Consider the following 16,945-nt stretch of genomic DNA (forward strand, 5'->3'; position numbering starts at 1 on the left):
CTGCGTGGGTCTCACCCCCACAACCCAAAGATGTGCAGGGTAGGTGGAGTGGCCACGCTAAAGTTGCCCCTTAATTAAAAAAGAAAAGAATCGGGTACTTTCAAATTGAAAAAATTAACTCTGCTTCCTGTTAGCGAACCGATCCTGTACCCATGACGTGAGCTCTTACTTTGTACTGCAACCTTTGATGTGAAACCTGACCAAATGTCTTTCGGAAATCCACATCTACAGGTTCCCCTTTTTCATGTTACTTGTTACTTTCTCATAGAACTCAATAAATTAATCACACTTAGGTCGAAATCGTCCATCCTCGTTTGTGGCTGGGATTTTCTGGTACCACTGAAAATGAATAGCGTTTCGGCTGGAATGCCAAATTTTCTGTCCTCATTCGTATTGGGTCCCGTCATGGACGAGACAGGACAATCCCGCCCATGATGTCTCTTTCGAAAAGCACATCGACTCTGCCTAATTGCATGAAGATTTTCTAGGTGCCCTGCTCTAACCTCCTTAACAATAGATTCCAGCAGATGTGAGGCTATCTGGCCGATTTTCTATCTCCTTCCTTTCTTGAATAGATGAGTTACATTTGCTAATTTCAGTAATAGCAGTTCTATTTTTTCTTTATTAATTTCATGGTCTCTAAGGGATTGTAACATCATTTTTCCCCCAGTGAAGGGTTAGGATCTGGAATGTATTGCCTGAGAGTGTGGTGGAAGTAGATTAAGTCCTGGTTTCAAAATGAAATCCAAAATAACTCGAAGAGAAAGAAAATGATGGGGAAAGGCCGGGAGAGTTGGACGAGCTGAGTTGCTCTTGCAGAGACCCAGCATGAACATGGTGGGCTAAATAGCCTCTTTTATGCTCCAACCATTCTATGATTCTATTCTGTGATCTATTCTGGCTGCAGCAAGGACTTCCCTCGTTACTGTTCTATAAATCTATTCCCATTTGGGTGAAGAAGGTTCACTGACTTAGTCCTAACTTCCCAATTGTAATGTGTTGAGTATTTGGACCAATTAACAGGATAAACACGATTCTTGGTTTAGTTTACTAATCTTGTCAAACTACACTGCAAAATGGACAGGCAGTGTTTGATTTGGTGGTATCGTAGGATAGAGAGCTGATTGGGCGAAAAGAAAATACACTCAGAAAGATATAGGCCGGGATTCTCCGAGCCCTCGGCGTGTCAGAGAATCGGCGGGGGGGGGGGGGGGGGGGGGGGGGGGGGGGGCGAGATTCCCGCCACGCACTCCCCGACGCCTGCCTGTCAATTCTCCAGTCAACTGCTAATCTTTGTGTTTCTTATACTCAGGATGGATGTCGTAGTGTTCACAAAGACCACACAAGAAGTTCATTAACAAAGCTAATATTTATTACACTACTTAATATCCAGCTTGACCACTTACTCCTCTGGCAAGCAATAATCTATTAAACTACAATCTACACTATACCAATACTTGTCTCATGCACTCTGTCTTAAATTGTACTCTCCTCTCTCCTACACTCTCCCCCAGAAGCCTGAGAGTCAGTCCTTTTCACAGATCTATTCTGAGCTCCATCTAGTGGTCAATTACGATATTACATTAACCCTTTATATACTGGACATTCTACATAATGTTACAATGATTACAAAGTTCTCTTACCGCTGCCCCGTGGGAGTGACACCCCTGACAGTGCCTCCAAGACTGAGCTCTTCCCGGAACTCTGGTCTCCAATCACTGCGATGGCGGGAAGCCCCAGGTCCTTCTCCACGCCATGTGCTCTCAGTGAATCAATGAGATCAATGCAAGGCCGTACTTTACTTTCGTATTCATTGAAAAACGCAGTATCCATTGACTGAAATATCAAATAAATAAATGCAAAAGATGTTTCACTTTAACTGAGTTCCCAGATATTACAAGTCCACATGTTCATTAATACAAAGACTGGAACCACAGTGCTACAGAGTTCAAATTTCCTTCCCGCACTTAGTGGTGCACAAAGAAGACTTCTGTCTGTTTCCATAGCTAGTTATTCCTGGGAGAGGTCGATAATCTGACACCAGAGACTTATAGCTTGAAGCTCCCTACTCTGCAGCAAGCATGGCTGTCCAAGAATCTTTCCCACTCTTGGCCCGTGCCATTGGCTTATCGGAGGGATTTGTAGGAGGGACACACACTCAACCTGTTTGACCACGTTATGGACGCACCCTCCTTGATCATCAAGTCCTGGGGTGGGACTTGAACTCGGAGCTTCTGGCTCAGAGGCAGGGATGCTACCACAAGACCTCCGTGTTCCATAGAGTACATTGTCAGTATTTCTCTTGAAGATCACCAGTAGCTGTCTAAGGATGGATGTGATGTTCTGAGCCCAGCCCAATTATTTTATCTGCTCCTGTCCAAGCAGCTCCCTCCCTCACGTCTGAAGGCTTGCAACAACAAAAATCTGTTGTCGCATTATGAAACTGACCGCAGTTCGGTGTTAAGTGAAAACTAGACCTTGGGCAGGGTTTACCGACTCCGCCCACCACTGGGACTGTCTGGAGCCACCCAAAATCAATGGACCTTTGGCTGGGCCACTGAATCTCCGTCAGCGAGACCCACCACATGGTGCCAGAAAATCCCGGCCATTACCTTTGCCCACGTGAAGAGATGCCTGCTCTCTCAGATACATGTAAAAAATGCAATGCGAGTGTTCAAAAAAATACATAATAATAATCTTTTATTATTGTCACAAGTAGGCTTACATTAACACTGCAATTAGATTACTGTGAAAATCCCCTAGTCGCCACATTCCGGCACCTGTTCGGGTACAGAGGGAGAATTCAAAATGTCCAATTCACCCTAACAGCACATCTTTCAGGACTTGTGGGAGGAAACCAGAGCACCCGGAGGAAAGCCATGCAGACACGGGGATAATGTGCAGACTCTGCATAGACAGTGACCCAAACCGTGAATCGAACCCGTGTCCCTGGTGCGGTGAAGCAACAGTGTTTACCACTGTGCTACCGTGCCGTCCACTAGAGATTTCTGGTCAATATGTGTCCCTGAATCAAAATCATTTAAAAACTGATTACCTGGTTATTTGATTGCTGACTGCAGAGCTTGCTGTCTGCAAATTGGTTGCTGCACTTCCTACATAACACCAATGACCAGACTTCAAAAAAGGTGCTTCATTGGCTGTAAAGCACTTTGGGACATCCTGACGCTGCGAAAGGTGCTATATAAATGCACGTCCTGATGCGACCATCAATTCATTCAGAGACACGAGTTGAAGTAAACTGTGGCTTTAATCGGACTACAACTGAGCCTGCCTGTGACTATGCTGAACTGAGGGCGGACTCGCAGGACCGCAGCACTTATACTTCCTGCTGGGGGCGGAGCCAAGGGCGGAGCCCTGTACATGCTCTTCATCTTCCCCTGTGGGCAGAGCCGCGCAACGGCTCACAGATGGAGCCCACAGGGACACAGTAACGTACAGTGTGAATTTATACTGGTTACACATTCACCACACGTCCGTTCATTTCTTTCCTGCCCACTTGGGCAGAGAAACCATGAAGCCACAAGTTGCCATGGAACCCACCTTCATGCAGATCGATACCCTCAAGAGATGAATGGGGAAATGTGGGGGATGCAGGGTGGGTGGACAGGTTGCAGGAGGCTGAAGCTTCTGCATTGCTTTCACAATACAAAGTCACTTGCCTTAACTGAGATTTTTTTCTGTTCTTCCTTTTGTGCCTCCAGAGCACCAAATGCGGACAGCCAGACATTATTCGGACAGGCAAACCCCTTGGAGTTACCATCATTTCCGTTAACAACCGGTTCTTCCATCACAGTACTGGCTTCAGGTGTTCCAACCGGTGCCCAGAGCGGTTCAATTTGACCATTTAACTGCATCACATTTGTAGACACCTTGGAAAGGAAAGAAAGTATTTTTTTTTTGTAGCTCTGCATCAATGATTCCAATAGATTATCAAGCAAACCTCAGCCCAAATTTACATGATGTTGGTCTGACTGCTGTCTGCCACTGGCATCCGCAAAGTCACATCCCACTCACTCCCTCCATCCAGCAGGAACAGAACCAACATTTCCCGCTCCTGAATCTGGGCACCACAGGAAGAGGAAAATGTGGTGCAAAATATCTCATGGAACTCAGGTGCATTCCCTAATGGCCATTGCTGCAGGTACACTGAAAATTGTAGCCATCTGGGATGGCCACTTCCAGAATACAAAATGGACGCTCGCAATGACTGTAGGGAACTATGGACAATGTTAAGAAAGCAAGAAGGCACGGAACCTGTATGCGTATTGGGATGGCAGCTCCCAGACAAGACTGAAACTGTAGGTCAATTGACATATTGATGGCCCATCTCCGGGAACAAAGGAAAGACACACAAGCAACCGATCTAGCTCCAGTCAGCCCGGCGCCAATTCCCAAAACCGAAAGCACAAACAAAGCTAGGCCAACACCCACATAGGACCCGCCTAGCCATCACGGTACCCACCCCTTTATTGGTCAAGATCAATACCAGTGATCAAGATGCGGCCAAATTAATTTGGGCCAAGTTTAAGGCCTGCCCAAAAACGCGCAAAGCCCCCTTTGGGTATAAGAAGAAACCCCCGAGAGAGAATCGCTCTCTTGGACTCGGCTCTCAAAGCGGGGAGACCCATCTACCAGCTGCACCAGAAGCACGTAAATCCAAGGTCAACACTCGCTACCAGACGGACAACCTTAGCTGTTCTCCTGTACCACTTCGAACCCAACAACCTCAGATCCAAACAACAGCCATTGTTCCTCTGACTGAGTGGGCACCCGAAGTTAAGTATAGGCTTTAGCGTTAGAGATATTTTAGTTTATAGTATTTTGTGCACGAGTAGATCTTACTGTGTGTGTAAATGAATAGTATTGTCTTTGAATTAACTAACTGGTGTATTGGCTCTTTGATCAGTATTCGGGTTTGAATCTTGTGGCGGTATCGAGAGATACCTGCCGACTCTAAAGTAAACATTATTAGGATTAAGGAAGGCGACCATATTGACTGCCATATTCATTACCAGAGAAACAAAATCCCTTAGGGTACCTGACGGCCTCTGTCTCTTCTTATCCGGTAATCCTCAATCCCAATCAGATACTTATCCCAGGGCTTGTTATTTTCAGAAATGAACATGTAACATTGAGCTCTTAGCTCGGAGGCTGCAGTGTATTATCCACTGCTCCGTGAGGTGAAAAACATCCTGTAATGTTAAGGGTTAAAAGTAAACTCTGTGTGGAGTTTGCACGTTCGCCCCGTGTCTGCGTGGGTCTCACCCCCACAACCCAAAATGATGTGCAAGGTAGGTGAATTTGCCACGTCAAATGTCCTCTTGATTGGGGGGAAAAAAATAATTGGGTACTCTGAACTTAAAAAATGAATACGATTTTAAAAGGATTACAAGTTAAATTGCCATAGTCCCAGGTGGCCGTAGGCTTCTCCCCCCTTTGAGGGTCGCCACGCCTCAGGTGAGGGACAAGGCTTCATGAATAAGCTCAGCCAGGACAGGAATTGAACCCACGCTGTCAGATTCGCTCCGCCTCAAAAACCAGCTCTCCAGCCGCTAAACGCAATCCTTTCATGGTACCCCAGTTGAAATGAATTCATGACTCGCCCTTGTGGGATATTGTAACACATATAGGAATTTCCTGTTTATGTCCTTAAGATTAATGTTTTGACGGTATTTTATAATCCTGGATTATGTAGTTCATCTCTCTTTCAGTTGTGAATCTGTCTCGCTTGGGGGGGGGGGGAGGGGGGGGTTCCTTCTTTATAGCTTCAAAGCTTAATGTGCTGGACTCATCTCTGCTAGTCTTCCCCAAACAGAAGCAGAAAACACTTACCTCACAGGTGCCTATCCTGGACATGGTGCAGCCTACGTGAGCCATCAACCTATCGGACACAATCGCCCGCGGTGGGTAATTTGGAATGGGTGCATAAAAGTGTCTCGAAGGTGGGAAATTTGGAATTTTATTCTCCCAGCTTTGCAGGCAGGTCAAAGGTGGGTCAAGTTTCCCGCTGAGCAATGTTTGGAACCCCATTTGCTTTCATCAGCATCTGTGCGGCCACTTCCTTCCTGCCCCACCATAAAATTAACCAAGCTCTTCGCTGATGCACGACTGAGGAGCTGAGGAGCAGAAGATCGCGCGTATTCAGCCGTCCCATCACCAGCAGGAATCACGCCAAACTTCCTGCCTACCTCCGGGTTTATTTTGCAGAGGATTCCAGCCACCATTCCAGTAATGGGAAAATAAAACAAGACAGCAGAGGTCACTGCAATACTTAGATTTTTAAAAATCTGAAAAATTCTACCCTGATCTTTAATGGCCATTAAGCAAGTTTGAACAATACCAACAATGGCGGGAAAAGATTCAGCTTGCGCCATTGAGCAAAACGGACAGTGCTGTTTCTTCCCTATTACACTCCTTGCCCACTGCACTTCCCACATATTACATGTACCAAGCAGGCAGCGTAACATGTGGGGAGTGTAATGGGAAGGGATCGTCATGGGAGGGGTGTAATGAACAGAGGGTGGAATGAGGAGATAGTCTAAGGTTGGGAGTGTAACATGTGGGGAGTGTAATGGGAAGGGAGTGCAATGGGAAGGGATTGTAATGGGAGGGGAGTGTAACGGACAGAGCGTGGAATGTGGAGATAGTTTAAGGTTGGAAGTGTAACAGGTGGGGAGTGTAATGATGGGGTGTAACAGGCAGCCAGGGTGATCCTGTCTGTTTAGCATTAGTACCCAAGTATAATTTCTCTTTTACACTCTTGCGTATGCAGTACCTGGGGGGTCACCACACTTTGTCTTGATGAATGGGACTTCCTATTCCGGTGTTTCCTTGAGTTCATGCTTGGCACCAAATTCCAGTCTCTATGGAAGTCTTGCAGTTAATCTGTGAACATTATTGGAGGTTTCTGTTCCAGTATTAGTTTTTAGTGGCAGAAGACCATCACCAAATGGGTAAGAAGCTCACAAGACATTTACTTGGTTCAATAGTCAAACTTAAACAGTCAATTGAAAACCGAAAATATACCACTGCAGGTAAGAGTGGAGAAGATATTATTTTATATAGAGAATACACATTTATGGGGTTGTAGAAGAGTCCAGCATTGATTTTGCATTGAACGTCATGATATAGAAAGGTAAGGGGTGATCTGATTGACGGTGTTAAGACTCCGAAAGTGAGGAAACCTTCCTGCAGGTGGGATACTCTTGGACAAGGTGACAGCCATTCAGAAGAGAAGTTAGAAAACACTACTTCGTTCTCCCTGTGTCTGAGGGGGTTTCCTCCGGGTGCTCCGGTTTCCTCCCACAAGTCCCGAAAGACGTGCTGTTAGGTAATTTGGACATTTTGAATTCTCCCGCCGTGTACCCGAACAGGCACCGGAGTGTGGCGGCTAGGGGAATGTCACAGTAACTTCATTACAGTATTAATGCAAGCCTTCTTGTGACAATAATAAAGATTATCAAAGATTATTAAGTGTGGAACTCTCTCACCGAAAAGCAGTGGACGCCTGCCACTCAAGTCAGTTTTTAACCTGAGTGCTGTAGACGGAGGCAAAGACCCCACGAGAGACCAGGCTGACAGGATACAACTCACTTTATTCCACACTAGTCACCATAATCACTCCATTCCACTCCTCTCCTCTCCACACTCCCCGCAGGGTCACCTTCCCCGAACTGCTTCCAGGTCGGGGGTTGCATTCTGTGGGGAGCTCCTCACCTGAGTAACTCATGCTCTGAGGCGCGTGCAGGCTGTGTTTCTCTGAGCTCCCGCTGCTTTCGGCTGTAATTATAAACCTAGTAATTCACACTGTGTTGTATCATATGTATTGTGTCTTTGTGAGCTCTGTATACGAGCCATTGCGCGGCTCTACCCCTAGGGGGAGATGAGGAGTTTGTACTGGGCTCCACCCTTGGCTCCGCCCATGGCTCCTCCCACTAACCAGAAGTATAAAGATCTGCAGTCGTGAGCCTGCTGCCAGTTCATCTCGTCGCAGGCAGGCTCAGTTGCAAGACTATTAAAACCACTGTTCACTTCCAATCACGTGTCTTGTGAATTGATGGTCTCATCAATTTAATAGTCTTAGGAAACTTGAACAACAGAGGAGCAGAAACTCAGCCTACTGCACGCAAGGTTGAGCCACCGTATCTCTACTCATCTTAACAGTACTACCTCGTATACGGAGGCCCTGACCATGCTCGATCGAATATACGTAAGGCCCATCAACGAGGTCTCCGCATGCCACATTTTACGACCCGCCGCCAGCGCCCCGCGGAGTCGCTGGATGAATTCCTGCACGATTTAAAAGCCTTAGATCGGGACTGCAATTATCAAGCTGTGTCAGCCGCCCAGCATATGGAGCTCGCTGACCGAGATGTGTACGTGGCAGGGCTCAGGTCAAACTATGTGCGCCAGTGGTTGCTTGAAAAAGGGGCCCAGAACTTGGAGGACACTGTAGAGTTAGCTACTACCATGGAGGTCTCGTTCCGCAGCCTCACCTCGTTCCCCGCGGACCAAGCGACCCCATCCTGCAATGCGACCTGCAGCAGCTGCAGTCGCAAAGGACACTATACCCGGGTCTGCCATTGCGAAGAAATCTTCCTCTCCAAACTTTCCCTCAGCCCAGAGCACTCGCTTCCAAACTCGCAGGCCCGCAGGCCCCAAAATGCTGCGGCCTGTATGCCGACTCCGCCCCCACCCGACACGTGCGACTCATGGGGGCCACCATCTTGGACGCCATCTTCCTCGCCACCCGCCACGTACGATCCACGGGGCGGCCATCTTGGGCTCCATCCTCTTCAAACTCTGAAACTCACCTCGAAGACTACGATCTCAGCGGACAGTCATCACGGGGCCACTCCAGCACAGCTGATCGAGCCGCCGACTACCCGCAACTCAGCGCGGTCACGTTGGACCAGTCGAGTCCGAAACACCTCCGCAACTCGATGATGACCGTTAAAATCAACGGGTACAGTACACCATGCCACTTCGACTCCGGGAGCACCGAGAGCTTCGTACACCCAGATCTGGCAAGACTCTGTTCGTTCCCTATCTTCCCTGCACGGCAAACTATCTCCCTCGCTTCGGGCTCACACTCTGTTCACCTCCAAGGGAGCACCGTCGCGACCCTAACAATTCAGGGCGCCAGCTACTCGAACCTCCAGCTATACGTACTCCCCGAACTCTGCGCCCCACTCTGACTGGGACTCGACTTGCAGTGCAACCTCAAAAGCCTCACACTCAGCTTCGGCGGGCCCCTACCTCCACTCACCATCTGCAGTCTGGCGACGCTAAAAATCGACCCCCCTCCACTCTATGCCAATCTCACTCCGGACTACAAACCCGTAGCCACTCACAGCAGGCGATACAGCCTGCAGGACAGGGTGTTTATCAGAACCGAGGTCCACAGACTGCTATGTGAGGGGACCATAGAGGCCAGTAATAGCCCCTGGAGAGCTCAGGTGGTGGTCGTCAAGACCGGGGAAAAATTCCAAATGGTAGTGGACTATAGCCAAACCATTAATCGGTTCACCCTCCCCAGGATTGCAGACATGGTGAATCAGATCGCCCAGTATCGCATTTTCTCCACAGTGAATCTGAAGTCTGCATACCACCAGCTCCCAATCCGCCCGGAGGACCGCCACTACCGGCGTTCGAGGCAGATGGCCACCTCTTCCAAATCCTCAGGGTTCCCTTTGGCGTCATGAATGGGGTCTCGGTGTTCCAATGAGGAATGGTCCGAATGGTGGACCAGTACGGGCTGCGGGCACGTTTCCGTACTTGGACAACGTCACCATCTGCGACCATGATCAGCAGGACCACGACGCTAACCTCCATCGATTTCTCCAGACTGCCTAGAAACTCAACCTCACGTATAACACGGAGAAATGTGTTTACCGCATGGCCATCCTCGGCTATGTCGTGGAAAACGGAGTCCTGGGCCCTGACTCGTACTTCCTGAACGTCATCGACGAGTTCTCCCTATTCCCCTTTGCTATCCCGTGCCCTGATATGACCTCCCACACAGTCATTAGGGCCCTGCACTGTATCTTCACCCTGTTCGGTTTCCCCAGCTACGTACACAGCGACAGGGGTTCGTCCTTTATGAGCGACGAGCTGCGTCAGTACCTGCTCGACAAGGGCATCGCCTCGAGCAGGACTACCAGCTACAACCCCAGGGGGAACAGGCAGGTGGAGAGGGAGAACGCGACGGTCTGGAAGACTGTCCTGCTGACCCTCCAGTCCAGGAACATCCCGACCTCCCATTGGCAGGAGGTTCCCCCCGACGCGCTCCATGTAATTAGGTCCCTCCTTTGTACAGCCACCAACCAGACCCCTCACGAACGGCTATTTGTTTTTTCAAGGGGCACTACCACGGGGGTTTCGCTCCCAGCATGGTTGAAGACACCGGGCCCGGTTCTCCTCCGCAAGGACGTCCGGGCCCACAAAACTGACCCACTCGTAGAGAGAGTGCTCCTACTTCACTCGAGCCCCCAATACGCCTTCATCGAATACCCAGACGGCCGTCAGGACACTGTTTCCCTCCGGGTCCTGGCGCCTGCAGGATCCAACTCCACCACCACTACTACTGCCGATGTACCCCCCTCACTCGACACCCCGCACAACCCTCCGCACCCTGCGCCCCCGCACCTAAAGGTTCACTGCCCGTGCTCCGCACCCCCGCGCCTATGGGTTTCCGGCGCTCCCCGTCGCCAGTCGAACCAGTCGGGTACGAAGCTCGGACCCCCAGAGTCCACCATCGTACCCTCACCGACCGCCCCCACCCAGCCACCCGAAGAGGCTGCAACCCCGGTGCTTCGCCGATCCCAGAGGATGACTCGGCCACCGGACCGGCTCAATTTGTAGACCCATCACCCCCGCCGGACTTGATTTTTTTTTTATAGGGGGTGGCCTAGCCTCTGAAGGCGTGGAGGATTCCCCACGTTTGGGGTGGCATGACGCCGGAGTGGTTCACGCCACTCCTCGGCGCCGGAGGTGCCCGCCCCACCAGTTCGCGGAGAATCCCGCCCCTGGTCGTCGCCCATCTAAATAAACCTGAGGGCCAACATAGTCTTCCTTCAAGAGATACACCTGAGGGAGAAGGACCCCGACTGAGGGTAAGGAACAGCTGCATCGGACAGACGTACCAAGCATGCTTCGGCATGAGGGCATGAGGTGTGGCTACACTGTTTAGCAAAAGGACAAACTTTACAGAAACAAACATGGTAACAGATCCGTGGGACGGGACGTAATGTTTAGCAATGTCCTGGAAGGGCCACCTGTGGTGCTTGTAAATATATACGCCGCAAACTAGGATGATGTGGACCTCATTAAAAAAAATCATGGTGGAGATCCCCGACCTAGACTGTCACTGACTCATCAATCAGTGAGACTTCAACTGTTCGGGGGACCCAATGACAGATAAATTCAGCCCCAAATCAGGGAAACAATCGGCAATGGCAAAGGAACTGAATACCTTTATGGAGCAGGTGGGGGATTGGATCCCTGGAGTTTCACCCCTCTGAGGAAGAGGAAATTCTCCTTCTTCTCCCAAGTCCACAAAGTATTTACCTGTATCGAATTCTTTGCAGTTGGCAAATCGGTGCTTCCAGGGCTAGTAGGGGCGGAATACTCCGCAATAGTAACCTCCGTCCATGCACATTACATGGATGTGAGGTTGGAGACAGGCCGGGCCGAGTGTCTCCTCGCCAATAAGGCACTCTTGCGAAAGAATGTCACAAACCATCAAGGGTTCTGTAACCTGTAACCAGAATGGAGAGATCTCACACTCCACATTCTGGGTGGCACTGAAGGCGGTAATAAGGGGGAAATAACAGCGCATCGGGCACAAGGACAGAAAGGAGAGGGCGGCTAGGCAATGTCTCATCGACTCCATGTTGGATGTGGTTCAACGATACTCCACAACCCCAACCGTGGAACTATTGGTGGAGAGGAAAAAGCTACAGGTGGAATTTGACTTGCTCTCCACCGGGAAAGCAGTGAACCTGCTCCGCCAGACACGGGAGACCTTTTCAGAACATGGAGACCAGGGCAGCCGCCTGCTGGCTCACCAGCTGAGAAAGCAGGCAGCCACGAGGGAGGTAACACAGGTGAACGACAGAAACGCTAAACTAGTCGCAACACCAGGCAAGATTAACAAGGTCTTCACGACCAAGAGCGGTACACCTCCCAGCCCCCGCAGCGGGACTCGAAGGTGATGCGCTTTCTCGATGGTCTGGACATATCAGCTGTGAGGGAGGAAACGAGGTAGGGACTAGTAGCACCACAACAACTGGGGGAAGTCATGGAGAGTATCAACTCCATGCAGTGGGGAAAGCCACCGGGTCCAGACAGATTCCCAGTGGACTTCAATTAAAAAATGTCCAGCAGCACTGGCACCACACCTGGGGAGATGTTTAACGACGCGCTATGAAGAGGGATCCTGCCACCCCTGCTGACACAGGCCTCAATATTGCTGAATCCTAAAAAAGCCAAGGACCTGATGGAGTGTGGGCATGCAGAACCATCTCACTCCTGAACACTGACTCCAAAGTCCTGACGAAGGCCATGGCGAGATGACTGGAGAGTTGTGAGCTGGGGGTCGGTGAGGAGGATCAGACGGGCTTTGTCAAGGGCAAAAAGTTAACAGCGAATATCAGACGCCTGCTGAATGTGATGAGACTGGGAGCACAGTCTTGCTCTGTGTGGATGACCTGCTCAGCGGAATTCCTCGAATTGGAAAAGATAAAGTTCTACATCAGAGGATCGGAGAAAGGCTTCTGTAATACAGGGGAGCAATTCACCAACCTGTTTGGGGATCTGTTCATGATCAACACCCAATAAGAGGGGGGAGCAAGGTGGGGGGGATCGAAACAGACAAAAGATGAAGAGAATGGGGGAGGGGGATGGAGGATAGGAGAAGGGAGGAAGGAAGACACCACCCAGAGCACAGAGGAAGCAGGGCAGAGGAACCAAAGGCTACCAAAGGGAGGAGAACCCTGGGGGCGACCATGGCAACAACAAGAGGACGGACCAGGGTTGCCTCAAACAAGCCCCTGGTATGTTTTATTACAATGGGACCACATGTAAATAGTTAAACAGTACGTCTGTGGTAACCGATTACTGGACACCCAATGTTAACATATTTCATATCTGTATATATGTTTCCGATGTGTTTGTACTTGATTACTTTTGTTTCTTTTTTTCATTCTGTTTTTACTGTGTTTTCTTTATGTTGCAATGTTGCAACAATTAAATGAAAAACCAATAAAATTAGTTTTAAAAAACAGATTTCAACAGAACAAGAAATGGATTCCTCCAAGTTGATGGTTTGATTATAGAGTCACAGGGTATGACATCGTGCTCTTCCGCTGGTGGATTTGAAGGCGGGGCAGCAGGTTAAGTCCAGCAGTGGCCCGTCCCACACACAATTCTACCTGAGGCGGGGGTGACTGTTGGGCTGCCCAGCCACCAGGCAGGCAACTGAAGCTCTTAAGCAGATAACTGCTGCCTACTTAACGGCTTTGTGTCACCACCGCTGGGGTTTTTCCAATGGCCAGAGGTCAACACCAAGTGCCCAGCCTGTCACGTTTCCTTGTGCCCATTGGAGAGCTCCGTCAAATCCTGAGTTTCCCGAGCTACCACTAACCCCCACAGTCTATCAAACCCTGACCCCCTCCCTAACCTCGACCAACCCACTCATTCTCCAACCGCACCCCCCCTCGCTACAACACATAAATTAGCCACCAAGTCCTGTTCTCGTGCTGAATGCCTCATCAAGGCCCCGGCGCAGGAGCTGAACTTTCCACTGCTCAGAGTGTCTCTGTTGGTACCAGAGAGCTGTCTCCCTCTGATTGGCCAGCCACTCTCCCAGGTGGAGCCTCCTGTTCCCGAGGAATGAAAGTCCAGCCTCAATCCACTGGCCACTTAACTGATGCAGGGCGGCCATTCCAAGTGTTGACAGACTCCCTCCCAACCTTTTACCCAGCGGTGAGCGGTCTGCAGCACTCTGTACAATGCAGCCCATAGGACACAGATGGACGTTATTTGGACTCTCAAGTCCATGCCAGCTTTCTGCAGAGCGACCCAGGTGGTTTCATTCCCCCAGGTTACAGAATAAATTATGACCAGCGCACCGGGAGATTTTCTTACCTTTCAATGATTTGTAGGAACATCTGATATATATGATACATGGTGGGTGCATTATCGCTCAGCAAACCTGTTCTGTCCTTCTAAATAAATCACAACCTGTTACCTGACTCCGTACTCCTTCTGGGATCTCTGCCCAAAGGCAGGTCCAATCCACACAACCTCCATCGCCCCCAGGCAAGGACACAGGTTCTGAATCCACCCCAGTGGGAACGTGGATCGAACCCTGCGTTGATGACACTGATCAATCCATGCCGGCGATCCAGACACCTGACTCCCCTTCCCACAGGGGGTCTGAGTTGCTACGGCAACATCATCTGTAAAATGCATGTTGTAACCTGGAGCTATATGGATAGTGATGTTAGAGTTTCCATCACATGACTGACCTCACTGCCTGCCATTGGTTCATGTGAGGAATATTTCCAATTCAACCTGTTTGGTCACATGATGAACTCACCTTCCATGGCCACCAAGTCCTGGAGTTGGGTTTGAACTGGGAGCATCCGGCTCAGAGGCAGAACACTCCCCACTGCGGGACAAGAACACCTAAACTCCATGCTCCCTATTAATACCTTTGATTATCTACCTTTTCTGCTCGCCTTTAATAACTTGGAAATTTGGATGAAATCACACCTTAACCGGTCATGTTCAGGGGCATGTATCCCCAGTTTATATGGCCGGAATTCTCTGGCCATTTGCTGGGGGCGGGATTCTCTGGTCACAGTGTCAGTGCATCCCGGCAGTGTGGGGTGGTTTTCATGGGAATTCTCATTGACAAGCGGCAGGAGTAGAGAATCCCGCTGCCAGAGAACGGCGCGGCCAGATTTTCCGTCCTCGCTAGCGGCGGCAGCGGGGTGGACCCGCGACGGAGAACCCAGACCCGTATCACCCCACAGAATTTAACACTTGGAATCCAGGCATCATCCTGGTAAATCTACTCTCTCCCAAGCCGAGATAACCACTTTCTTAAGGCGTGGTGCCCAGAACCGCCCATAATAATCCATGTGTGCCTGAAGCAGAGCTTCTATTCCCTTGTACTGACTCCAGCCATCTTCCCAGCAACTATCTCAGGCTGGACATGATTGCTCACAACCTTGGTGACATGTCCATGTCATGTTTTGTGTTTCCCGCTCTTTGGTTTTATCTCTCTTTTGTTCTTCTAATTTCACCCTGATTGCTTTTTTATGATACTGTGGTGAATGATACTGCATTGTAATTCACATTGTATTGCATTGCATTGTATTATGTCCTTGTGGGCTCTGTATGTGAGCCGTTGCGTGGCTCTGCCCATAGGGGAAGATGAGGAGCTTGTACAGGGCTCCACCCATGGCTCCACCCATGGCTCCGCCCATTAACCGGAAGTATAAAGTGCTGCAGCGTAAGCCTGCTCTCAGTTCCTCTGGTCGCAGGCTGGCTTAGTTGTAAGACTATTTAAACCACAGTTTACGTCCAATCGTGTGTCTAGTGAATTGATGGTCACATCAGATACCATGCTCGGAATGTGAAAACCAATAAAAACAGTATTTATAAAAAAACTGAGATTATTTATTTTCACCTCTGTAACAGTACAGGAACCGGTCCCTCCCTCTGCTCATGTGCTGTGTAGAGCTTCACAAACACTGGTTACCTCTAGATTTAACTGTCCCAATGCCCTCCTGGCCATCCTCCCACAGTCCACACCTTCTAAATTCGACACCCATCTGAAACTCTGCTGCCCGGGTCCACACACCCGCCAGGTTTCCATTCAGCTTCCAGCCCCAATGATCCACATTGACTTCTGGTTCAGGTTTCAAATTCTCATCCTGACCAGCAGCAGGAAGCTGAACAGGCATCTCGACGTTGTCAAAAACCGACAGATATGACAGAGCCCTTAATGTCAACCAATATTAACCAAATGCACTCACTGACCTGCTGGGACGCCAGGATCTCACAGGAACAACAGGTCAAACAGCAACAAGGTCAACAACAACTTTTCCTGAAAATGATCCAAGTTTTAAAAGGGAACAAGAGAGTGGAAATAATGTGACATGAGAATGTAAACATTCACATTCGGAAAACAGGGCTTACAGAGTTGGGTGTGTGTGTGGGGGGATGATTGAAATTATTATGAATGTTTTGCACAACAAAGCACATCGAAATGAATCAGTTCTGTCGGGTTTAAGAACCACATACCTGCATTTGGCTGACGAATAGAAAGAGATGCCTCGATCTGTCCAGTGAATGTGGAGTGTCGCTCAGAGTTGCGATTGAAACGATCTAAAATGAGTGCGAACTCCAGACTCTGACCTCAGGACAGCAGCAGATTGGAGCAGCCAGTCAGTAAAAGCTGAAGCTGACACACAGCCCAATGATAAAGCTGCCAACGCCTCTCCTGCAGCAGCAAGGACTGTACCTACCGAGCTGCCTCTCCCATCACAGGTCTGGCTGGTTTGCGTGTGGTTAACCCGGGAAATAACTGCATTTCACAGGAAACTGAATCTTTGACTCGGTTCTGTTTTGTCCTGAATTGAAACTGAAAGTAAACGAGGCTGCAGCCACTGGCTCCTGTGAGAGAAAGTTTTTTTGGCAGCAGTATCCACCTGGAAGTAGTTTCTGGAACCCCCTGGAAAGGGTCGGCTGTGCAATATACTCTTCTCTCAGTAAATGGTGACCATGACAACAATCGCAATTTAAAAAAATATATATTTTTATTCAGAAAAGATTTTCATGAAAACATTGTAAAATAAAACAAAACCATTGCAAAATAAGCTCGCCCCCCCCCCCCCCCCCGCCCCCATGA

General features: G+C 49.4%; 1 protein-coding gene across 2 annotated transcripts in view; it reads right to left on the reverse strand.

Moving 5' to 3' along the window:
• LOC119968764 (interferon-induced GTP-binding protein Mx3-like) overlaps window positions 1–16,656 on the reverse strand; it is a 70,116-nt gene extending 53,460 nt beyond the window's left edge. The window contains exons 1-4 of one of the 2 annotated variants that reach the window (XM_038801464.1): window positions 16,339–16,656; window positions 6,797–6,906; window positions 3,681–3,890; window positions 1,644–1,836 (exon numbers count right to left, since the gene is read on the reverse strand). In XM_038801464.1, the coding sequence (XP_038657392.1) occupies window positions 1,644–1,836; window positions 3,681–3,890; window positions 6,797–6,862 (469 nt within the window). In that variant the 5' untranslated portion in view covers window positions 6,863–6,906; window positions 16,339–16,656. The remainder of the gene's footprint in view (window positions 1–1,643; window positions 1,837–3,680; window positions 3,891–6,796; window positions 6,907–16,338) is intronic. The other variant, XM_038801465.1, reaches the window with a different exon arrangement.
• Window positions 16,657–16,945: the final 289 nt, after the last annotated feature.

Source organism: Scyliorhinus canicula, chromosome 7, assembly GCF_902713615.1.
Source record: "Scyliorhinus canicula chromosome 7, sScyCan1.1, whole genome shotgun sequence".
Taxonomy (NCBI): domain Eukaryota; kingdom Metazoa; phylum Chordata; class Chondrichthyes; order Carcharhiniformes; family Scyliorhinidae; genus Scyliorhinus; species Scyliorhinus canicula.